Genomic DNA, 25,386 nt, shown 5'->3' on the forward strand with positions numbered 1-25,386 from the left:
TCCTCTGACAGCCTCCAGCCACAGAGCCTTCTGGACGTCCCTCGGCATTTGAAGGTCGGGGTTTTCCCGGACAGCCCTGGCAAGGAGTTAGCGTGCGTGGTGTCCTCACACCTGCCCATGTCTGCCCCACATGGGACTCTCCCCTCCATGGGCAGTCTTTGCTCTGGATCTTACTGATGGGCTGGCTAAGGCGCTCCCAGGGCTGCCTCTCAGTCTGATGCTTGTCCTGCTCTCCCTCCCTCCCTCCCCCCACTCCCACAGGTGTCAGGCCCAGCCTACAGCCTGCAGGCTCGCCCTGACTTCTGTTCCCGCTCCCCTTTAGCATTCCAGGCATTACTTCCAATAAACGTTTGCACTTCTAACTCCTGTCTTGACATTTGAGGTCCAGAAGACCCAGCTGACATGGCCCCTCAGGTCCCAGTCATCCAAGCCACCCCTGGCAGAATCTTGAGCTTTCTACTTCTTTTTTGGAGATTTCCATACGTATAGGTATTGTGGGCATTTTATTTTAAGATGGAGAGTGTCGACTTTTCCCCCCGCATAGCCTCCCATCATGCATTTATGAGGAGGAGCTGCTTAAGCATTTCAGAAACGGAACCTGATGGAACTGCTAGCCACTCCCCGACGCCCACCTGTTGTAACGAGGACAAGGCTTGAGGAGAAGCAGAAGATTCTTGAGAGCACGGTCTGGAGTGGCATGGCCCTAATGAGTAAGTGAATCAGAGTTCTCCGTGAAATCTCCCCGAAGCTTTTCAGAGGGAGGAGTAGATTCTTCCCACACAGGGGCCTGTGGTCTCTCTGCTGAGTCCGTTTCCACACGGGCCTGGGTTTGCTGAAGCCCAGCTGAGCGTGACCAGCCGCCGTAGTGCCTTCAGCTCGGGTCGGTCTGCTCCGTAGTAGCCGAGCTCCAGTTTAAACCCTCTCGCCTCGTGGGTCCCATCTTATCCTGTGCAGGCACACTCCAGGGTGGGCTCAGGGGGCGTCAGCAGTCCCAGCTTTCCAGTGCTGCTGAGCTTACCTCCTGGAGGCATCACGTCATGCTGACCTTGTGAAAGGAGGAGCCCACCCGCCTGCGCCGGCGGCTGGTAGACGCTAAGAGCTCTGCTCAGTGCTCATTGGCGGCAGTTTTGGACAAGAGGGGAACCTGGGCATTGTGTGTATTATTTCCCTTGATATCTCTGGCCTTTTAATGCTATTTTGGTTTTACTTCTGCATTGTAGCTACAATTGCATAAATACTCTATAATTTTCACATGGGGGCTTTGGTTACATTTGAAGTCATCGTGGACTACTAATTTCAACCAGAACTCTTCTTCTTTTTTTGTTTTTAACTTCACTACAAGAGTTTATTTATTTATATATTTAAAGGTGGGTCAATTTTTGAGTTGTTTCTCTTTCACTGGGCAGGAAACCTACCTGGGGAGATGTGCTTGGAGGGGCCCAGGCAAAAATGGGTAAACATCTGGGCTCCCCTCCTATACGGAGGAAGATCAATGACCCCCTGGAGCCTCCGTCTCCGCACCTGTGCTGTGAAACAAGAATAAAAGGACGCCCTCTTAGCCCTGAGTGGGGACGCGCACCATGTTCCTGCAACACTGTACTACACTGGGGATGGCTCTTCCTTCGAATGGAAGTGCACAGTTGGAGTTTTAAAAATAATGATACTTTCATTCAGACTTAAGCTCATGCCCTCGCCCTGAATCTGCTGATTCCGCTTGTCTTTCAGTGGCTCAAAACGGCGTATTCCGGAGGCTGGCCGCTTCACAGCTGCGGAAACGCATTTCTGATTCCTGTCGTTCAAGGGACATTCACGAGTGCTCTTGCTTTCCTCACACACTTCTCCCCTAGAACTGGGTTTCCAGGAGTCCCAGTGCCAGAGAGCTGGCATTGCCTCACACCTGCGGCATGAGGAATCGCAAAAGCATTGTGAATTCACAAGTCCAAGCATTTCCGAAACGGAGAAAGGCCGCACGAGGACCCATAGTGAGCGTAGATTTGGGAATCTCACCTGGACTTGCCCTGTGCCAGCTGCAGACTTAAGCGAGAGTTTCCAAACCTCTGTGGCTCCTCCGTAACATGAGCATAATGGCCATCTTTGTAGTTGCTTCTTTACAAGATAGTTTCTCTGAAGTCCAGTTTGGCTTTTGCCTCTTTCACCCGTCTCTTCTGTGACTCAAGCTTTCCAAGCCATGATTGCGTTTCCCATTTCCACCACGGAATGCTTTGTTTTGTACAATGTCAAAAATGTCATTCCTTAGAGCCACAGAAAATAATCTCCGGACGGAAGTGCCAGGTGGCAGGTGGAGGCCTCGGGCGCGGGGACCACCGCAGGGGGCGAGAGGGACCGGGCTACCACGGCGAGGACAGCCTGCTGAGCGGGAGCGGCCGCGTCAGGTAGCACTGCTCCCTGCTCGTGCCGGTTTTGTCCTTCCCGTCGATGAGCACGATCGGGAAATACCTGTAGTGTTCGATGATGTCTTCCACCGAGTCAAACTGCGGAAACACAGACGAGAGAGTGAGTGGGAATGTCCGTAGCTTTAGTGCCTGCAGGTTAAAGTACAGACGTTGAGTTTTCCTGGGAAAAGAGATGGACTCGTTAACATTTGGTTGGGCTGGGTGGGGGGGGCGGGTTGTTGGAAGAATGTGCCGGAAAGTCATTTAAAGCACTGGACGCAGCACTCCGGTTCTCTGGAGGGTGAGCGATGGGAACGCCGCAAGGCGCAGACTGAAGGCGCCTGGGGAGGTCAAAGGGGAACGAAGGCATTTCCTGACTCTGATCTACGAGAATCAGACCACCTGGCCAAGCTTCTCCGTTTTCACAGGAGCACTTTCCTGTTGTGAGCATCCAGGTGCGTTACTGAGAGATGAGCTGGTTTCACAGCAGCTGTCAGCCCCGGGGAGTCTTGGGAATTTGCCGGCCTCCCTGACCTCCCTGACCTCCCCTCTACCTGTGAGCAACTGAAATGCAGGGGGTCCAGGATGGACCGTCCCTTAGGAACTTGGTGGGAAAGGCCGCAGCGAGCTCTCTGTCCTGGGCCTCCTGATTCTACCAACTTCTGGTGTGACCAGAAGCCCTCTGATGACCACGGGGCTGCCCCCAGTTCTCAGCCAGTTTCGCTCCCTTCCCTGGGCTTTGTATGAAACAAACAAACAAACAAACAAACAGACAGCAGAGCATTTCACATGGTGTTTCCAGAGATGTACAGGCAGGGTCCTGAGGTGGTTCGATAGGAAGGAAGAGTATTTCAAGTTCAGGGGAGCCAGGAGGTGCTTTGCCGGAGACACAGGCTGGAAATGAATGGGCGGTGCGTTCTGGGCGACCCCAGGGAAGCAGACAAGGAGGTTTGGAGGCAGTAAAGGCAGGGAAGAAGCAGGGCAGGGGGCGCGAGCACGCGGGCATAGTGTCTGGTTTGCTGGGTTTGGATGAGTTCTCGGAACACTGGGAGATGGTCGGGAAGAGCGTGCCCACCGGCCTTCTAAACTTGAATGCCACATTGATCCCCCTCGGCGGCACGGTGAGGTGGGCCGTGGCCTTCCTGGAGGAGCCAGAGGAACTGCAGCTCAGAGAAGTGGGCTGACCGGCCCAGAGGGCAAGCCACAGCAGGGCCGGGGCCAGGAATGGAACCTGGTTTTTCTGGATGCCTATCAGTTCTTCCCTGATACAGCGCTGCCGGCAGCTGGGACCCTGGCGTTCCAACAGACCGGGTGGAGAGGACAGCACCTGGAGGAAGGTGCGTCCTGGGGGTGGGGGGCGGGGGGGTGATCTGATTCTGCTGCAGTTCTGTGTCTCCTCCCTTCCCCATATACCGGAAATATTTGCAGACCTGAGGGACAGCCCACGGGGAATGAGGTTGTCAAAGGTCACCGTCCTCATGGAGATGGCATCTGGTGGGGACAAAATAAACTCCTGTACGAAGAGGTCCTTGCATTGAGGGGGATGTGCTGGGCTCAGACCCTCACCAGGCCACACAGGGCCCTGCCCCTGGGGGCACGTGGGGCCACTGGAGCGAACTCGCCTTTCCCCAGGGGAGCACTGGTTGGAATGTGGAGACTGGTCGTAACTGCTGGGGCTCTGTCCTCCCTCCTGCCACTAAGAAGGGTGCAAGGAGGGCGTCACTGCAGGGGAGGGGGACAGAGATGTGGAGTGATGCGTCTCCTGACAGTGCCCACCTCCCAGACCCCTTTCGTTCCGTCCTTCCGGGTGACCGAGCCCACAAACCTGCCCCCTCCTCCCCTACGCTCATTCATTCCAGTTGGGTTTTGTCTTTTTTCACTGAAAGATTAGTGATTAAACGCGTACGTGGCTTGCCCCTCTGGGCCTGTTACTGGATCTGTCGCTGAGTTTTCCGTGAGATGCGCCATCTGTCCGCCCCCAGCGGGTGCACAGAACATGGTAGCTCCTGCCTGGCGCTGAGGCGAGGGGCTCTCCCGGTTGTCCAGCGAGATAACAATTCGTCAGCTAAAGCGGTCACACGTGAAGGGCCCGGGGGGTTCCACGCAGGGTTTCCCTAGGAACAGGGATGGTGGTGCTATTGGGACCTGCCTCCGCGGGCCACGGTGAGGGCGGACTGACTGCACACACAGCACTCAGCAGAGACCTCCGCGGACCGGGGTGCCCCATGAAGGTCAGCCATCACTGTGGGCTCCTCCCTTCCGGGTCTGCGGAGGAGGGGAGCAGGAGAGGACGGGGGGGCCGAGGGGCGGAGAACCCCCCCCCCCACCGAAGGCGCCTCTGGACCATCCTCGTAAGCCTTCAGAAAGGACGGAAATGTGTCTATTTCATTCCCCCTTGTACACGAAGGGCACGGTTGTTTCTCTTTCTTCACACTTGACAAAACAAAAACAAAAAGTGATTTACGAAAACACACTTCACGCAGCTCTCTTCTGCAAAACAGGGGCTCCCCCGCCGGGCGCAACAGGAGTCCCCTTTTCTGGTGTTCACCTTCAGGGGGACATGCTTGCTCTGCATTCTCACTCCTGTCTGTTTTCAGGGGACGCCCTGAAATACTGAATTCAATACCAATTGTTTAATCATCTACACGGACGACACTTGACATGAAATCGTCATTTCAACAATAGGAAGCAGGCGAGGCAGGGGCTGTAAGTCATACTCGTTTCTTCTTACTCCTGACTCCTAGTGATGAGCCTGCAACTGATGTAGCACCCTAAAGAGACTTTTAAAGGATTATAATTAAGCTCTTGTTTTTATATTAAATGAATTTTTTTTCCAGGAGAACAGCAAGTGTCATCCTCATATTGGGTCTTAAAATGTGCTTACACCTTTTGGGTTTGCCCCACATACCAGCCATGGGTGATGTGTCATGGCCAGACGGTCGGTCCGTCCGTCTGCGCAGACACGCGCGAGTGAAAGCAGGAGAGGAAGAGAGAGTCGGAAGCCAACAGGGAGGGCGGCGAGAAGCGGACAGGGGAGGTGAGAAGTAAGCCCCTGGGGTAATTGTCTGTGTCTTCCCGGCTCCCGTGTTCACTTTATCAAGCAGACGGCTGTCCTGACTTTTGGCCACCGATCGGGAATGTAAGGTCTGAGGACTGAAACGGCCCTCTCCCGGGCACCGCCCCAGAAACGCTGACCTGGGCATGACTCCCGAACGCGGATGCAGCATTGAGGTCTGCGGCAGTGACGCTCTGAAGGTTGGGGACGCCGGTGCCCGTCCTGCCGGCGGGGCTGGTGTCCTACCAGCTGCTCGGGATCTCCACTCTCGCCCCTGCTTGAGCCCCTGCTTGAGCGCACGCGTAGAGACTCACAGGCTCACCAGTACCCCCTGGGTGGCAGGGACCTCACCTGCCTCTGCTGTGTGCCCCCCGGAGCAGAGCGCTGCCTCTCACGTAGCGCAGGCGGAAAACTAACATTTGGCCAGTGACTGAGCAGGCGGGTATAGTGGACTGAAGGCTGATCCCCCCAAATAGGCCAAAATGTGCCCCAGTCCCTGAAATCTGACTGTCACCTTATACATCAGAGAGCGACTGCAAATGCACACCACAGGAGCTGGGACTCAGTGGAGGATCGTGGGAGCAGAGCACAGCCTGAGTCGGCCCTGAAAGTAAGCATGTGTGTCCTCATGAGACAGAAGTGAGGGGGGACTCATGCAGAGGAGGGGAGGAGGCAGTGAGGCCTCGGACACAGAGACCAGAGTGAGGTGGCCGCAAGCCCAGGGCGAGGTGTGTTGCTGACAGCACCCGGAAGCTCAGGAGGCAGGGAGGATCCGGAGGGGTGTGGCCCGGCACACGCCTTGACTTCAGTGTTCTGGCCACCAGAACTGGGAGAGAATACAGTTCTGTCGATTTAAGCCGCCAAGTTTGTGGGGCTTTGTCCCAGCACCCCGGGAAACAAAGACACTAGCTACTCCCTCACTCTGTAGTCAGACGTGACTGTCCCGCCACATGGCTAGCAGAATGACCCCGATACCCAACATGCAGGGAATCGGACCTCGCCGACTTACTCTCTGCAGGTGCGCACAGTGGGTGCTGGCCTCCTGTGCCATGAGAGGTGGTGATGCGCTGCCCCCCCAGCCCCCCACCCCCGCAGGCTTCTCCCGGGCGGGTGGCCCCGGCACCTGGCCTACGCCCGGGTGTGCAGAGCTAACAAAACGGCCTTCGGGGCTCATTTACGATGGAATGTGGTAGTTCCTGCATACCAGCCCCTATGTGTTTGCTACTCTATTTTACTTCATCTCTTCTTACACTCGGAATAAGTCCCTTGAGACCGTTGCCGCACTGTGTGTGTGGTTAGATTCTCAAGTGTGCAAGAGCTCCAAAGAGCCACACACAATCAAAACGGTCTTTGGAAACCCTGTGCCCACGACACGTCCCCTCAAGCACCGGATGAAGTAGCTGGTGCCTGGTAGCTGGCTGGCACTTGGCAGGGCCTCGCTGTCTCCAAGACTCTTCCCTCTTGTTCTAAGGATGGGAGACCCTTCCCCAGCAGGGCGAAGCGCTCACGCTGTGTCCGGGGAGAGGGCAGTGAGTGTGGTCTACAGCTGTCCCAGGCCTAGGCCGGGGCGGGTAGAAAGAACCACCTAGAAATGCTTCTTTCCCCTCCAGTGTCCGGCACATAATAGGCTCTACGTAAGTGTGGACTCTTCTTCAACCAACGCTCTGTAACGTTCTGTTTCCGAGTAGGCTGGGGGTTGTTTGTGTTGGTGGTTGTGATGTTGTCTTAGACTGCACAAGGAGGTCAATCTTTTTGCAGGCTCCATGGGACCCCAGCTTTGCCAGGCACCAGCTGTGACCATGGGCCCGTCACTTAACACTCCTGTGCCTCAGTTTCACCATCTGTCGAATGGAGATATGGGCAGCACCTAGCTCACAGGGTTGCTATGAGAACAACATCGATCAGTGAGTTCCTAATTGTTAACTGCACAGAGCAATGCCTGTGCATATAAACGTACGGAATGTTAGGTGAAGACGTGGAGAGGAAACTCTTGCTTGGAAGAGGCACAGAAGGAGAAAATTCCTTAATCACATAAAAAGGGTCATCTTACCACAAGCATGGACTCCTTCAGGGGCCCTGGCTGGCTGACTCCAGGGGCCTCCCCTGGAAGCCGGCCTGTGCCCCCGCCGGGACAGCCTGGCACGCCGCTCTCAGACGTCCTCATGGACGCCCCCGTGTGTCTGTTGCCGCCCCCTTGTTAGCAGTGTGGCTCTGGGGGGGGGACCCTGTCACCTCTTCAGGTCTAGTCTCCTCCCTGGTACCAGGGGTCAACACCCAGAGGTGGGCCCTTCCCAGAGGTTTTCGAGGACGGCACGAGAGAACACCTTACACAGCCCCCCGCAGAGGGCTCTGCGGTCTGTGCACCTTAGGGCGCGTGCTCTCCGTGTTCTGTGCGCTCTAGGGGAAAGGAGTCCTTAATCCCAGGCATGTGAACATCACTAGGTGTATTCAAGTGAGAAACGGTATGAGCTGAAAGAAGATACTGGAAGGATAAAGGGGTGTTGAGCCGGCCAGTCCGCTACCCCTGGGTGTCTAGCTGAGGGAACCACGGCCTGGTTGTCACCACGCGTCAGTCTTGGCCGTGAACACGGAATAACTCACGTTTACCGTGGGCCCCCCACGTTCCGGGCGGTGTTCTGAGCGTGCTCCACGCACGCACGCACTGGCCCTCAGCACGTGGAAGGGAACACCGGCCACTTCCGTGGGACGCGCCACTTTCCGGACCCGGCTGTGTCCGGCGGGGCTGCGTGTTCATCTGTGCGCTCACCGACCCAGGGCTGTCCCGGGCTGTGGCACAGGCTGGGGACGGGCCCCACACACACGGCCCGGCCCGTGCCGGCCCGCCTCTCTGGCCCACGCGTGACTCCCAGACAAGGGCTCTGGGTCCGACGCGGGCACGCTGGACTCGCCACGCTCCGCTGAGAGGAGTTCCCCACACGCGCCCGCCTGGGGCCCTTTGGCAGCCCTGGCAACACTCCTTGCTCTGCTGTCTGTTGAAGAGTAGCGGGTATCTGTGAAAATCCTGGCCTGTGACTGTACTAGTTTGCTCGGGCCTCGCGACACTGCGCCACAGGCTGAGGACGACGGCGGCTTACACAGCGGGCACCTGTGTCCTCGCAGTTCTGGGGGCGGGCTCCCAGGCCCCGGCCTGGGCAGGCTGGCTTCCTGGTGGGGGGGGCGCTCCCCTTGGCGCCCTCCCCCTCCCGTGGTGGTCCCTCTGAGCGGGTCTGTGTCCTAATCTCTTCTCATTAGGTCCCTCTGAGCGGGTCTGTGTCCTAATCTCTTCTCATCAGGTCCCTCTGAGCAGGTCTGTGTTCTAACCTCTTCTCACAAGGATGCCAGGCTGAAGGGATTAATGGATCAGGACCTGCCTTAATGACCTCGATTTACCTTAATCACCTCTTTGAAAACCATTGTTTCCCAATACTGTCACATCCTGAAGTCCCCGGGAATTGCTTAGGGCTTCGGGGTGTGAATTAGGGAGGCAGGGCACCATTCACCCCATAATATACACCCACTAATGAAACTGGGGTCTGGCGATACTGCAGGGGAATCACTGAACTATACAGAAGTCTGGGCTGGAAAAGATCGTCTGCACTTGGGGACACTGGAGCCCGGAGAAGTTCAGTGACCGGCCTGAGCTCTCACACTCCGTACATGGTGACTGGGAAACTGAGCCCTACTCTCCCCTCCTCCCTCCCCTCCCCTCCCCGCCAAGCAGAGGTGGAAGTTCAGTTTCTCCTCATCCCCTCACTCACTACCTGTATGTTTCTATTGCCTTGGTTTTCTGAGCCTCAGTTTCCCTCCATCTAGCGCAGAAGCAATGGTTATGTCAAAGAGTTGCAGAAAGATGCCACGGGGTAATGCAGACAGGCCAGGCCTGTCGTAAACATGTTCAGGGGGAATCAATCCCCTTTTCCCTTTCTGTCTGAGTTATTGATCGGCTCTCACCTAGCCACCCAGCTGCCGATCGGTGCTGAGGACGGGCATCGCGGGGCGCTGTGATCAAGCTCACCCTCAGTTTGGGGACACGAACCTGCCAGTTCCCGCTGCTGACAGATGCTGTCAGAAACGCCTGCAGGGGAGTTAGTGCCGGGGCAGGGAAGGCGTGTGGCCTTAACCGGGGCTGCAGTGGAGGACCCCGGGAGGCAGAAATTAGATGTCTGGCAGAATGAGTTTTCTTTAACGGGCGAAGCAGGATAGAGGGTGCGCGGAATGGTCAGCACTGTCTGTGCGGGTAAGCCTTGCGCTGCGCGGGGACGCTGGTGGGAGGGGCTGGAAGGATCAGTTACATCCTCCCCCTGCAGGGCGGCGCTCTTCCTCCCCATCCTGTGCCCCCACAGGCTCCTCTCTCTCTGCTCCAGCGTGGGAAAAGGAAAGGCATGAAATTATACCCACTTCGCCGCCTCGGAGTCCCGTGCCCAGAACGAACTGCCGACTCCTCTCCAGGAAGCGGATTTTCACATTGTAGACTCTGTTCCCATAAAACACCACCAAGACGTAGGGTTCTGTCCGGGATTTCATGGAACAGTCTCGGACCAAGAAGGTGCCGTCCTGAAGGAAAAGGAAGACCGATTATCTTCTCGGGCGACCCAGCGCCCTACCCTCCCAGCGTGGAAACAGGGCCGCTTACGTGAGATGCCCCGATGGCTTTGGGTTTTGGTAAACTAGCTCTGTATTCGATTTAACTCAGTAAATATGTATTGAGGGACCGCATGTATCAGGGTCCTCTTCATTTTCTGAGACATCAGCCACTCAGATCACGACGCCCCTTCTTCTAGATCCTCCAGCTTCCCCCACTGTCCACAGCATCGTGCCCGCAACCTCAGCATGACCTTCACGGATAAACGCACCAGCCAGGCTGGGGGGGCCTGTCTCCTGCCACTCCTGCAGCCTCCGCCTGGGTCCTGTCTCCAGTCAAGCCACCATTTCCCAAAGGCCGCATCTGGCTCCTGGGCCGCGTGGAGCAGCCCTGCCCCCGGCCCCCTCCCCCTCCCGTCCTTCACCTGCCCGGGTTCAGGGACTTCCGGTTCTGCCTGACGCTCCGGTGTTACCCCAGAGCCGGTGGCAGCCACCGCAGGCGTTAGGCAGAAGCGGCCTTTAGCATGAGAACCTGGGCCTGTGTGTGGGGAGATGTCAACAGAGGACTAGGGTGCCCGAGGGAGATGCGGGGTTTCGAGGGCACTGAGGTCAGAGGGAGTGGAGGGGCTGCAGAGGGGGGAGAAAATGCAGCCAGGTGTGGGGAGGGGGCAGGTGCAGGGCAAATGGGGGAGGGGGCAGGGAGGCAAGAAGGGGGCCTACGACAGTGTCCCGGAGGGTCCCGGAGGGTCCCAGAGGGTCCCGGAGGGAGAAGGAAACCCAGACGTGTGCATTACGGAGGCCGAGGTGATGCACAGCGAGCGAGGGTCCCAAAGGCCAACAGTGTGGCATGGTCTGTGGGCCGTGAACAGGCACCTGCTGTGGGGCAGAACCAGCCGGGCACCCCCCCCCCCCCCCCGGGGAAGGGCTCCGGATGGAGGTCCCGCGGAGAAGGCCCGGGAATGGGGCCAGCCCCCCGACGGTGAGTGCCCCCGCCTGCGAGGCTTAGTTCTGGGGTTCCGGCGTGTCATTCACACACTGAATGCTCTGACTGTGGTTGCACAGATCATTGTGAGTGCTCCGTAGGAACAGGGTCATATTTATAATAACTGTCATGTGCATTCATCTCTCTCAACTATGTCCAACATCTGTATTTATATGCAACTACAGCGTATGTGTGATTCATATTTATAATATAGATACAGATGTGTCGAATGCCTATAATACTGTATAGCAATACTTCAAACATATTACATCCATGAATAAAAGTGTAAGCTGCAGTGCTGTTCTGATGGTGCTGGCGGGGAGGGTTCATTGAGAATCGCCCTCAGGGTATGAAGCACCTCACACACGTGGTTCCCCTGGATCTTCACACAGAATCTGAGGAGGTGTTCTGTCCCCATCTTCCACGCGAGGAAGTTAGGGTCCAGGGATGGAAGTGAGCTTCCCAAAGCATCCTCACTGGCCAGCGGGATATCTGCAAGTCAAGCCCCATTTCTCTCTCTAAATACACCAGCCTCCGAGCACACCAAGTGGGACTGAGGGATTTTCCGGAACTTCTTTTGCCTGAACCTTCAGCTGTCATGGAAGCCTGAAGACTCAATCACAGAACCTCGCCAAAGATCAGAAAGGGGAGGAGCCAAGATGTGGGGCCGACCTCGGGGTCCGTCCTCTTAAACTCTGCAGTGAGTCTGTCACCGTGAGTCTGAGCGATCCTGCAGGGTGAATTACCTTCGACAAGGGGGGAACACATTGTGACGACACTGAGGCTGCCAGAGAAGGACAATAGGAAGCCGCTCAACTGAGATTTTGTTTTCTCGGAGTTTGCAGGGAGAGAAGGCAGAACCGGGCACAGAGGGGAGGGGAGGGGAGGGGAGGGAGCACCGGCCCAGGCAGGTTTTGAGAAGAGAGAGCTGATCTGGATCACAGGGTCTGCCACTTTCTCCATGTGTGACCGAGACCTTGACTTAGCTTCATGTTTCTCATCTAAAAATAAGACACTTCCATGTATGTCTAATGTGTTCAAGACACTTTCTTAATGACTGCATTACTCTCCTATTGTGGCTATACCACATTCCCATACGCTTAGCGGACTGAAACACAAGTTTATTCCGTTCCAGTTTTGGAGGGTGAATTCCGACACGGGTCTCCCTGGGCTGGAACCCAGGTGCGGGCCGGGCTGCATTCAGAGGGACGGTTCTCCCTCTCAGCGGGAGAACCCCTTCCCTGGCCTTTTCCAGCTTCCAGAGGCTGCCAGCCCTCCTGGACTGGAGCCCCCCATCCCCCACCCCCCACATCTGACTCTTACACCCTGCCCGCCTCTTAATAGGGATCCTTCTGATCACACTGATTCCACCCGGATAATCCAGGATAATTCTTCCATCTCCAGATTCTTCGGCACATCTGCAAATCCCTTTTCCACGGGAGGTGACAGGGTCAGAGGCTCTGGGTGTTGGGAGTGGCCATCTTGCGGTGGGGGCATTATTCTGCTTTCCATAGCAATGTATGTGTAATTTATCTTACTTAATCTTATAATGCCGGTTCTGAGAGCTAGGTTTTATTAAAACTTGCTGGGGCCCTATCATTTACTCACCCACCCACTAATGAGTGAACTCACTCATTTTCCTGTTCCCCACTGCACAGTGGCCACCGCTCTAGCTGCCTGAAGGCAGATTTCGATGTCGTGTGGGTCTCGGGAGCCCCTTTCTGTCACTTCTAAACAACCTCGTATTGCTTCCTGCACGCGGCAGAGCAGTGGCTTAAGAACTGTTTGCCCTTTGTGGTGGTGGTTATAGTAATCGTCTGCGCTGATGGCAACATATATTTCCGTTTTCCTCTCTGTTTGGTCAGCTGGTCGCTTGGCATTTCCCCACACCCCTGGAAGCTGGGTCTGGCCGTGTGACGCTGGCCCGCGTGGCGTGAGCAGATGTGGAACGTGGGACTTTTGAGAGGCTGGGTTAAGAGCCAGTGTGTGACCGGTGTGACCACACGTGGAGACGCAGCCTCCAGCCGTCCACCCCCCCCCCCAGACCCATCTGGAGCATGGGGCGCGAGCGAGAAATAGTGCTGTGCTGCTAAGCCACCGAGGTCTTGGGGGTGTTCCTTACTGTAGCACAGCCTGTCGTATCCTGACCACCACAGCGTTCACGACCTCTGCTCCTTCCCCCGAAGAAGCGAGACAGAGAGACCCAACGGGGATTTACTATTTTCACTTAATAAATGAAGAAACCTACATGTAAAGATATTTATGAACTTGAGAAAGTGGCAGGGCTGGTAAGTGTCCCATCTCAACTGTGGTTGAGACCCTCCGTCCGGTCACGCCCTCCCCAGCACGGAGAAGCACGAGGTGACGCAGGAACCAGCCCCTCCCTCCCGGTCGGAGCGCACTGCTTGTTAGGGACCCCGGCCTGCGGGCAGAAAGCCACCGGCTGGCTGATGGGCATTACCTGGTTCTCCTTCAGCAAGGCCTCCTCGACCTCCCGGCGACTGCACTCGCCTACATACCATCGGTTGTGCTGGGCGGCCTGCAGGGCGGGTCAGAGGGCAGCGCTGATGAGTCAGTCATTAGTGGAAGTGCACTTTTGCTCTCACAGTGCCAAATCACAGCCGGACGGACAGTGGAAATGCGGTACGGACATTCTGTGCCTGGGCCCGGGCACCTCAGGAGTCCCTGCAGCTTAGGAATCTGGAGATCGGCGGAACAGAGGAGCCAGAGTTCCACTGCCTCTGTCGAGCAGGGGGCCCTGCGGCACCGTGCTCAGGATGGACCGTGAGCCCCCCAGCTACCGCGCTGAGCTGGCCGAGCAGGGGTGCGTATCGTGTGTGGAGCCCTGGTCACCACGGAAACTGCGGGGAGGGGGAGACAGGTGCAGGCTGAGAGCATCTTTAGGCCCCTCGCCTAAAGTCACCTGCGGTGGAACCGGGATTCGAACCCTCGTCTACCTGGCTTTTGCCCTGTGCCATGCTCCCTTATTTATACCAATTGGCTTTTTTGGATTATAAAGTCCAGCACAACAGACAGGAGAAGGGGCCGTCAGAGAGACGCACCACAGACCTGGAGCTCCCCAGGACCCTAACATGAAACAGTCCCCTGCATGAAGCCGGCACGTGGAAGACCCCTCCTCATCCACCGTCCCAGTCCATCCCGTGACAACCCTGTAAGGGGGCACGGCAGGACGGGGGGGCTCAGCAAGTCAACACCCGTCACCTGGTTGGCAAGTGCTAGGGATGTGACTTCCGGACTGCGGTCTCTCGGTCTGAGTCTCAGGTCCTCGCAGCACAAACCCGATCTTTCCACTGATGGGCATGTGTGAGCCAGCTCCCCGATAACCCTGCGGCCTCACTTCTGGCCGCCCCTGCCTGAGCACACGGGGCTGGCCAGCCAGAAGTGCTGGCCATCCTGTGGGCACATGGCTCCAGGACTCGGCACCAGCCGGCCCAGCGGCCCGGCATCCCGCCTGCTCCTCACCTGCCCTCCCACCTGGCTGTCCCTCTCTCCTCTCAGCATTGGGATCAAACGTCTCTCCCTCTCTCTTTTTTTTTAAAGACAGAAGGGAAGGGAGAAAGAAAGGGAAACATTAATTTGTGGTTGCCTTTCATGCTCCCCCTACTAGGGATCTGGCCCGCAACCTAGGCATGTGGCCTGACTGGGAATCAAACCAGTAACCCTTTGGGTCACAGGCCGGCACTCAGTCCACTGAGCCACACCAGCCAGGGCTCAAACTCATCCCTTATTGGAGGTGTCTTTTGGAATGAGGTCCTTTACCTTTTATTACAGTATATGGTTATAATTGTTCTATTTTATTATTAGTTGCTGTGGTTCATCCTTGGCTGCCTAATTTAATTAAGCTTTATCACAGGTTTGTATGTATGAAAAACAGTAAGCACACGGTGTGGTATTAGGCATCCCCTGGGGGTCTTGGAACAAGGCCCCTGTGAACTTGGGGTGGGGGTTGGCGGTTTGCAAATGGAAGAACCTGGTGGGAGAGCAGCATAAAATGGCTCCTTTGGTTACACAGCAAAGCACTTTGAAGTTCTAAAAGCCAATAGTATTGAGGGACGATGAAAGTCAGTCACGGTGCCCCTTGGAAGCGCTGTCTGGCAAAGCTCCACGAAGGTGCTAAGTGTGTCTAGAAAGGTGAGCCTACCTTTCCATCAGGCCTTGTGGGGAGAGGTTTTCTCCCGCTTGTGGTGCCAGGGGGTAGAGAAGGTTCCCAAGGGTCGAAGGTGGCTGGAGACTGGCATCTCTGAGCAGGGTGGGACTGCATGCTTCCTTTATGATCTGGGGAGAGTAAATTCACCTTCAGATGTGCCTTTGTTGCTGTGTCCGATTGCCTTCCTCCAACAAGGGGCTGGATGGAGCCGGTCTCCCCTCTCTGTGTCTGTGGCACCCTTGGTCCACACCACTGTTTTCCTGCCCTGGATGGCAGTCTCCTCTGGACCCTTCTCTTGCCTCAGCTTTTGCCCCTTCCTCTCCAAGGCAGCCAGAATAATCTTTCAAAAATGCGATTCTGACTTTGCTAGTCCCCATGGTGAAAACCCTTCCATGGTTTCCTTCACTCATGGAAGAAAACCCAGGTGTTTTACTTCTGTCAGTAAGGCCCTCAATAATCTTTCTCTTCTGATTTCTCTCTCCATCGTCCATTCATTCATCCATCCATCCATCCATCCATCCACCCATCCATTCCCCCATCCATCCATTCCCCCATCCACCCATCCATTCCCCCATCCACCCATCCATTCCCCTATCCATCCATCCACACCCTGATCCAGGGTTCCATCCATCCATCCACCCAGCCAGCCAGCCACCCATCCCCCACTGCTTGCTCTGTTCTGTTTGTAATGAATTTTGTTCCGTTTATTAAACAAGCCAAGCTTGTTCCCAACTCAGGAAACAGTACTTAAAAAAACAAAACCAAAAAACTTGAAGAATGACATTTTGTCTTAATGGAATCTCACTTTTTTAAATCCGAAAGACTGACAACTTATGATTATTCAGACTCAGGAGTTTAGCAGATATTTTACTAGAAATGAACAAAGTGAGCCCATTAATTCACAGAAAACAACTGCAGCATTTGTTGCCAATTAAAAAGTCAGAGTTTTGAAATGCAGATTGGAAAAAAAAACTTGTACCTGCCATCTTGACATAACAGCACCTTAAAAGACTTTTCCCCTGAGGTTGGTAGTGGCACTTAGAAATGTGATTTTGAAAACTACTTTATAATGAAGCACGTTAACATTGAAAAGATCTGCTCAGGCCTGTGGATCATTATTTTCCAAGTGACAAATGTATGAAGCTACAGAATCACACTTGGGTAAAAAGCTTTTTAAAGGAGAAGACAGAACAATAGATGTTAAAGTATTTTTTAAAAAATCATTGAAAGGGTTTTAATTTCACCTGGTACCTAAGTTCTAAGATACTACCACTTGTCAAGTTTTGATGTGGTATTTTCTTCACATACTTCAATGAAAATAACATATTCATGACATGTAATTTCACTTCAGTAAATAATAAAAGATTAATTTCAGGAAATTAAGGCTATAAGGAAGGAGTGAGGTGCTAATGAAGAATATTAAGCAAACATTTATAAATAAATTAGTAATTTCAAGCAAGAAATAACTAAAAATTTCATAAAGACTTGAGGGCATAAAAACAATATGAAAATAAGATACTAGACAAGAATTATAAACTACATAGTCTTCATTCAGTCTAGAAAATATAACCACAGTTATAGTCTTGGTGAATCGCTTGACAAGAACTTTGAAAGAATAGGATACTTTTAAAAATTTTTAATTGAATTTATTGGGGTGACATTGGTTAATAAAATTATATAGGTTTCAGGTGTACCATTCTATATTATGTCATCTGTATATTGTGCGTTCACCACCCCAAGTTAAGTCTCCTTCCGTCACCATTTAAGAATAGGGTCCTTCTGACACAGCACATTTTTGAGGCAAAATATTAAATAAAACATTGGCATTAATATTAGCATATTAAGTAATACATTGAGCCCAAGAATGCTTGGTAGAGGGAATTACGTGTATTAAAATATTTGTCGTAGGGAACTGACTGTTGCATCACTTAAAGTTTAAAGTGCATTCATCATAATGCGTTAATTTCTCTCACCCATTTAAGGCCCTAAAAATAGGAATAATGCTAAAGATATTTCTCCTTTTAATTTTATTTTAAAAGTTTTCTGTATTGTTTGGAAAGAGGATGTAAATTCTAGAGTTTTAAAATTCAATCATGCTTTTATTTAAAATGTTAAAACTAATGGAAGAATAGTATAATTTCCAAGAAGGAGAAAGGGGAATGAAGAAGAGATGAACCCAATATCTGGTAGGAAAAGAAACAAAAAGTCAGTGAAAAGCAGGGCAAATAGGAGGCACAAAGTAATGTAAAAATAAATAAAAAATATTAATGATCACAATAAATATCAAAGATATAAACAGCATTTAAAAATTAGCTGCAAACCACTATGCTATATTCCTGAAACTAATGCAAAATAACATTAAAATAATGAATACAAAATAATAAAAGTAAACTGTAATCGAAAAAAAAAATTTAATGTAAAAAAACCCCAGAAAACAAAATTAGATGCAAATGGGTTTAAACGTTCCAATTATGTGCTAATTACACCTCTACAATGTAATGACAAAGAGATCGCTAATGGAGACGTGTGTACCCCGCAAATCCTAACCACAAGGAAGCTAACAGAGGTATGTCAGTATTAAAAAAAGGCTTTAAAAATTTATTGAAAATATAGTAAAGCAAGACATAGAGACCTATTATGGAAATGGCCACAACCATCTTTCCAACATGGATTGAAACAGTAAGAACAAACTTGAGAGAGGAAAATAACCATTATCAGCATCTCCTGTTTGTCGTGTAATGTACATAAGTCTTCGGTGATTATGAATTTTTCATTATATGGTGGCAACTGATTTATTACGTTCCCACTCTGAGTGCCTTGCTTGCATATTTAAAAAGTCCCACTTGAAAAGAGTGCTGGGAAACAGCTACGTGCATGTGTGGTCTATTCAGAGAATGAGTTAAATAAAACAAAACAAACAGAAAAACAACTTGGCCAAGCAATTTTCCCCGATGGCCTGGTTGGGTCTTTGCTTAATGAATAAATAAAATTCGGAGCTTATAATCGCCTACAACTGTTTAACTGATTTTGTTCTAAAATCATGACGACTAACCTCTGGAAAACTTTCTCTGCATAAAACATGGCCTTTGAGTTGTGTACCCCATGACATAGGACATGGGACTCTGCCTAAGACATAGGACTCTCCTGCCTGGGGCTGGAGGGTCACGGAAATGAGGAGATTGACTCCGGATGGGTGGAGGAACATTGGGGAGCGCATTGTGTAGGAGGTCAGTGAAGCTTGAGGCAGGGTAACCTAACAAAATGGTACGGGTTGCAAGATCATACTGCTCCCCAAACTCACTCACATTTCAGTGTTCTTATGCACAGGAAGCTCTTAGCACAGCGCCTGACCCGTATCAGTAGTAGCTCAGTCAACGCCGCTGCCAATGTTAGCGCCTCGGGGGACTCAACTCTCGCGAGTCCTTTCTTCTCTAACTTACAATAAAAGCATTTTATTTTAACCAAGTATCTGTATGTCCTTATTAGCAAATTTTCACTTACTACTACAGCAATAAAAAAATAATCTTATAAGAACAAAAGCTATGTAGTTTACAAAACAAAAGGCAGATAGAAAAAAGAAAATATTAGTGAACGAAAACTAAAAACAAAGGAAAACAATCCCAAACTTAGAGAGTCATGTTACTATTGTGGAGTATAACCAAAGCCATCTGGATCCCCTTCTGATATCTCAAATCAATCTTTTTTTTTTTTTGTCCTGAGATTCATCAGTTTGGGCTCCTAATAGCTTAGCTCGTATCCATTTATCAGAGAATTGAGCGAAGGCTATTTATCAGGTAGTAACTGAACCATCCAGAACCACCGAACGTTTCCAAAATCTTTTCTCACTTGTAAGAGAAAAGATGAAAATGTCCACAGGGACAGAGGGGTGCATTTCACTACTGGCCGAGAAGAGGGCCACCTCCCCCCCCCCACCCCCCAGGCACTCAGAGCAGCCAGGGAGCTGCGAGAGCCGCACTGCCTGCTGTTGGCTGCTCACCTACTTTCCACAGGGCCCGCCAGCCTGCCCGGAGGCGACTCCTGACCCAGCGGAAGCACCACGGCTCAGTAAGCTGATGCAGGGGCGGGGCAGGTTGGTTTTAGCTAACTGCTGAAGTGCTGGTTAGTGAAGGCTATCTCTCGTATTTTTAGGGCCCAGCCCGATTTTGGGTACGAATCGAGTGCTTGGTGTGTATTTGCTGACAAAGAGGAGAGAATTGTGTTTGAAAAGGCTGAATGAAGGACCAAACATTTCCCCCCACTGTTCCTTTAAGCAACCTTGCTTCCTGCCAGCCGCACAGAGAAGCAGCTACAGGAGCCCAGTACAGACTGTCCATGCCTAGCCCTGCAGGGCTTGGCCGGACCCCGGTCTGTTCCCCCCCACCGCCTCCCATGTCCCCAACTGCTGTTCCATTCTTTGATCGCTCTCTATTTTTCATTTGTGCAAGGTTCTGTCTTTCAAGGCAAGACTGCATTCCGCTTCAAGATAAGATTCTGCTTCCTCATCCTTGTGCTATATTCTCCAAACCCCACAAGTAAGGCCCTTCCTGGGCCTGTTGGGGCCTGGACCTTCCACCTGGCGGAAGCCTTATCTTCATACCCTGCGTCCTGCCTCCGGGACTCCTGCCCATGGATTCCAAGGCCCTGAGTCCCTGCGGCAAATCACTGTCTCCTTTAGCCAACTTCCTTTAAATTAAAAAAAAAAAAAAAAGTAGCTTTCTGTTGGGGAAACTCTTGTTAGCAGTGTGTACCTCAGGAAAAGTGAGTTTTCCAGGTTGGTTTTCCAAACTTAAGGCCCAGAGGGCAGAGGAGAAACAAGGACATGATGCAGGTTGGGGGGAAGGGGGTTCACTGGGCAGGGGATCCCTGGAGAAGGAGGGGAACACAAGAAAAAAGGAGAAATGTTCAAATGTGTCTGTCGTCTATGACGTGTCTAGCAGAGGGCTGTGAGTTCACTCCTGTTTGAGTTGTGTAGAGGGGGGAGGGTGAAGTTCCAAGGAGGAACTTGGTGAGTCTGAGCCTCCTGTAGGGAGAGGGGCAGGATGAGGACCCTGGGCAGCAGAGCACTCAGCCTGTCCCCAGGATCCAGCCCTAAGCCCCCTCTCATGGCTCAACAGAGAGAGAGAGAGAGAGAGAGAGACACAGAGAGAGAGCGTGCGAGCGCAAGATTAGACCTAAACACAGAATCTCCCTGGCATTTAGGGAGAAGACAGACAGACAGAAGAACAGGACAGATGTAGCTTTGGCAAAACAACACCCATAGTGCCCAAACCCATCGTCCGCAGTAATCCCTGTGTGCGCTGCTTCAGCCCCCCACAGACAAGCAACCTTTGGATTTTTATCTTTGCGAGCAATTAGCAAGAGGGGTCGGTTTTGTCTTCTCCATTTGTCAGATTTTCTTAAGAGAAATCGATTTTACACCCAATGAATTGGCAAAAACTTAGAGTGTTGTCTAAAACGACTATTGGAGGGGATGGGGCACCCAGGGGACCCCTGAGCTGCCGGTGAGACCAGAGGACACCTGCTTTAGAAATCCATGTCATACAAGATCCTAAGATGTACACATTTTACTCCGGGAGAACTTACAGTTTGCACATGGGAAAACATGTACGTGTTAGTGTATGTGAGAAGACACCAACATTACTACTCATCACATTATAATGCTCTAGGAGGGGAGAAATGGAAACCACCTAAATGGTCTTGTCCAATCATAGGTAAACATCGTTATGTCACCACAGTGGAATGCGCTCTGTCAATGGGAACAGGCCAATTGCATGCAGACACATCAGCTGGGTGACTCTGGGGCTCACAAAACTGAGTCACAGGGCAGGAACAGCGCGGGGCGAGGACTTACCTATGTGCTTCGCAACTTGGGTGATGCATGCTTACCTCGGTTTTGCATACTGTGGCTGCTCGTCATGAATGAAGAGCTAAAGAAAGCGTTAGAGAGGAAAGAAAATAAGTATTTCCCAGGCTGGGTCTAGTCCCACTCAAAGGCAAGGGCAAGGGCAATGGCCTCCGTAAGGTCACGATGGCAAAGCACTTTGCATTTTCCTGGCTGAGCCGGAAGAAGCTTTGCAAGGCAGTAGGAGGTTGATCCCTTCTCTCCTTTCCCAAGACGGTCGGACATCTGACACAGAACACAGGGACCCACACGAGTTCTTTCCATGGCATTTCACCGAGCACCTGGCATGGTCCTGGGCTTTTAGAGGCCATGAACTTGGACCTGCCCCCGCACTGCAGAGACACTACAGAAAATGACGTGTGGCCAGTGGGGGCTTCTCTCCTGTAATCATTAGTTACCAACTGAAGGAGAGGATAGAAAATAATTGGTTCCTTCTTGAACTGCGAGCTAGATGAGGAAACTAGGCGGATAATCGTAAGACAATCCATAAAGGGAAAGGGATTATAAAAAATAAAGGACAATCAAAAAACCAATACGCATTTCTAAGCGCAATGATAATGATGTTGCCAGGACTGTTTACCAAGGGCTCTCTGGTTAGCACTTGACTTAATGTTTAGCTTTACTCAACACTTAGCTCTAATTTTCTGGTTCGCTTTGCAACGTGGCCAGCACCGTCATTGTAAGGGCTAGGTGCTACTGCAGTGAAAGCTAATTACTAGGGTGGTGCTCTGCACCAGAAGCTGGGCAATGGACCGAAGGCTCTGGGGGAGTCAGATGAAACGTAGCTGCGTTGTGGCACCGCTGAAATCCCCCGGGCGCATGTCTGCTGTTCGCTCTCTCACAGGAGCCTGGGATCCCAAGGCTCGCCCTGTGAGTGCAAATGCTAGCAGGCTGTCTAACCACCGCACCGAGCTGGGGCCCCTGGTCCGACCCCCACTGACACCCCAGACGACCGTCAACACTGGGATTTTTTTTTTTTTTTTTTTTACCGGAAGCCAGCGTACAGTTTTGAGAAGTGTCTGGGGAAAAGAAATCCTCTATAGCGACATGTCCCTGCCTTAATATTTTAGGAGTTTTTAGTAAGAATTGAAGCCAGAAATAGAGCCAAACAAAGAAACATAAAACAAAACAATGCTTCTTTCATTTTGCCAACGAGTGTTGAGAACTTCCGGGGCACGGGGGCGGTTTCAGGAAGGTGAACCGAGGGAGACGTGGCCGCCGCCCGGAAGAAGCGGCCGCCTTCCGGGAGGGCAGGCGTCGCGCCGTCACCAGGACACGGTCTACGCGCCTCCGCAGGTGAGTGCGCAGCAGACGTTCCTGCCGGCGCAGACGGTCCCTTAACCCAGACACGGTGGCTCTGCACCGCGGGAAAGGCTTCCCGGGAGACAGGCTAACCGAGCCGACTTCCGCGGGATGAACAGGAGAGGGGGGACGAGGGAGGTTGGGGTCTCCAGGGAGGGAACGGCAGGGGCGAAGGCTCAGAGGCAGGAGAGCAGGGCTCATTCTGCAACAGGCCGGAGAGGAGCTCCTTCTGGACGGGAGGGAAGGCGTGCGGGTGAGAAGTGCCGTTACATTCAACAGCCGCTGGAACCGTGCAGGCGAGACGGATGGTGGCCGGCCCAGGTTGGGAGCTGGGGACATGAGGAGGAATGGGAGACTAAGACTAGTTTTGGAGATAGAATCTGGGGAGGTGGAAATAGATGAGATGGGGAGAGTGATGATGGGAAAGAGAAGGCACCATTTACCAGGGTGAGAAGGTTTGCAGGGGGCCTGGAGGGCGGTGGTGTTGGTTTGGGGAGGAAAGAAGAAGTGAGTTTGGCCTCAACATTATTGTTCAAGACGCCTGTCCCCTCTGTGAGGAGAGCTGCCCATCGGCATGGAGCTAAGAAGGGGCGGCTGCCGAAGACAGACGGAGATGCAGGGGTCGTCAGCACAGGGCTCAGCACCGTGGGACGCGTGACGCCGCCTCGGCTCGCAGAGACAGAGAACCGGACCTTGGGGGGACCCTATGGAACACCGCCGCGCAGAGGCCAGCTTGGGGAAAAGTCCCCAGAAGGGGCTGAGAAGAAGCAGGCAGTCAACAGAGGAAGGAAAATCAGGAGGCTTTGCTCAGTACATTAAACAAACAGAAGTCCAACCGCACCAGACAGCCGCTAGCGCGCGTGCGGGCGCGGCTGTGAGCTCATTCTCTCTCCCCAATGATACGGTGGTTTTTGCTTTCCTTTTAGAAAATTACATCACGAAAGGCCATGCTATTGTGCTCTGGGTGAGAATTCTGTGTCCCGGTGGGCCTTACACGGGAAACAGCCTCGCGGGAATCATGCAGCCGGAGTCCTGCCACCACAGGCCAAGGACTGACAGCGAAGTGGCTGAAGGTGTGCGGTGGACAGGGCAGGCGCGTGCGGGAGGGGACACCCCCGGGTGGACAGGGCGGGGCCGTGGCCGTGAGCGCTCACGTGTCCCGGGCGCCTGCCACAGGCCTGGCTCTGCTCTAAGCTAGCTGCACGTGGGAGACGAGGGCTGTCGCCCAATGTCCAGTGGCTGGCTGGTGCCGAAGCTGGGCAGTGGGATCCCAGCGAGTGGCCCCTAACCACCGAGGTGCACCACAGACGGGGGGTGCACCACAGATGGGGGACGCTCCCCGTGACTGCTTATGGGAGATGAAGATGAAAGCATCTGCACCCTGGGCGGGCGCCTGGAACAGTCAGGATTTATGGGCTGCCTTTTCAGAACCAAGTCAGGAGAGACGTCACCCGCGGACGCAAAGTGAACTTGGACTTGACCTCAGTGGGCAGGGCCTCATTTATTCCCCCTGGGGAATGGATTCTGTGGCTTTACGCCGGGGTCTGATGGAAGCAGAGAAGCTTTCCCAGTGTGGAGAGAGTGGAGCGGGGGAGCTGCGGGGGGGACGTGTGGCAGGCAGAGAACTCGTGGGTGCAAATGTCCCACGGTAGGTGATGGTGGCGAGCGGGAACCTGGGTGAATCACATGAGCTGAGGCTGAGGCTGGTGGGCAGACTGGGGTCATGAGGGCCTGCCAGCACCAATTTTGGGGGCCCTGGACGTGGTTTGAAGGAAGCCAGCACTCATTTACAGTGGTTTGCAGCCGACCCTTAGCTTCCTCAACTCTGTAGCTGGGACGACAGTTGCCACAATAACCTGGTCAGGAAAGCATTTCATCAGATAACGGCATTTTTAAGCCCCGGCCATCTATAAAGTGAAATTCAAAGGTAACTAACTGTAAGCTTCTGTGGGGTGATCGACTGAATCTAGTTAGAAAGGCCAGCTTCTGTTCCCAGACAATTAGCATCTGGTCTACCTAATTCAACTGAGTTAATATTCAGGTCTTTGAATCTCTCACACTTCTCCAGCCTCACTCAGTCAAGTACAAAGTGCAGGAAGAGTGGCACTATTAGCTTCCATAACAGCTGCACTTCTGGGCTTCCTTATCACAGGCCAGAGACTTCCCGTTTCCGAGGAAGCCTTCGCGAGTCACTGTCCCATACCACACACGGCCCGACGCCCCCAACTGAGACCCAGCCAGGGACTCCTGGCTCCTTACCTGGCGATGGCATGAGGGGCCTCTGGAGAGCTTTGATTTTGCGACAGGTGAGATGCTTGAGGCTTCATCTGCTGATAAGGCTCTGGATAAAGGAGTCACGAAATGTGGTCAGGACGCAAAAGGAAAATGACTCGAGACCATCCGAGGCCTGAGGGGACTGCTGTGATTTCACCCCACGATCTCTGCTGATTGGGAGCGGGCTGTGGGTGGTCAGCGGAAACTACAACCCACGTTTCCACACCAACCCAGGCTTCTGGGAGTGGCTTCTCCTTGAGGCTATTAAAAGTGCTTTGAATATTGAAACTTCAACACTATTATTAAGACTATTGAGTCTGGAACTCATCATGGAACTTCCCAAAATACAGAACATTACATTGGAGGTATTTGGTGTGGGTGAGAACTGAACTGGAATTTTGCGTTCAAAAGGAAACTTACGTAGAAACGTAAACAAAAAGTTAAATCCGAGGACTGTTCTGAGCAGCGCAGGGCACAGAGACGCCCAGAGCTGCCCCCACACCCGAGTCCTCATACCCCGCTGTGACAGGGCGGGACGGCCCCCAGGAGTCTGAGGTAGACCAGCAGTTCCCACCTGGTTTCCCAGCACGCCCTTCTCAGAATTCCCCCTTTGATCTTCAAGTTTTGAGAAGTTCTGCCAACCACATGCACTGGAGTTGTTTAGTAATTGCACAGGCCACCGCTGCCACCACTTTACACGTCCTTCCCATTGTGAACAGACTTCAACCT

General features: G+C 52.9%; 1 protein-coding gene across 1 annotated transcript in view; it reads right to left on the reverse strand.

Annotated features, from left to right (window-relative positions):
* Positions 1-289: 289 nt before the first annotated feature.
* Positions 290-25,386, reverse strand: part of CLNK (cytokine dependent hematopoietic cell linker) — a 132,715-nt gene continuing 107,618 nt past the window's right edge. Inside the window, exons 14-19 of the mRNA XM_045834710.1 lie at positions 24,643-24,724; positions 21,066-21,106; positions 15,174-15,307; positions 13,473-13,550; positions 9,847-10,002; positions 290-2,492 (exon numbers count right to left, since the gene is read on the reverse strand). Of these exons, the coding sequence (XP_045690666.1) occupies positions 2,349-2,492; positions 9,847-10,002; positions 13,473-13,550; positions 15,174-15,307; positions 21,066-21,106; positions 24,643-24,724 (635 nt within the window). The 3' untranslated portion in view covers positions 290-2,348. The remainder of the gene's footprint in view (positions 2,493-9,846; positions 10,003-13,472; positions 13,551-15,173; positions 15,308-21,065; positions 21,107-24,642; positions 24,725-25,386) is intronic.

Source organism: Phyllostomus hastatus, unplaced genomic scaffold (genome assembly GCF_019186645.2).
Source record: "Phyllostomus hastatus isolate PE091 unplaced genomic scaffold, TTU_PhHast_1.1 phas_contig_196, whole genome shotgun sequence".
NCBI lineage: Eukaryota > Metazoa > Chordata > Mammalia > Chiroptera > Phyllostomidae > Phyllostomus > Phyllostomus hastatus.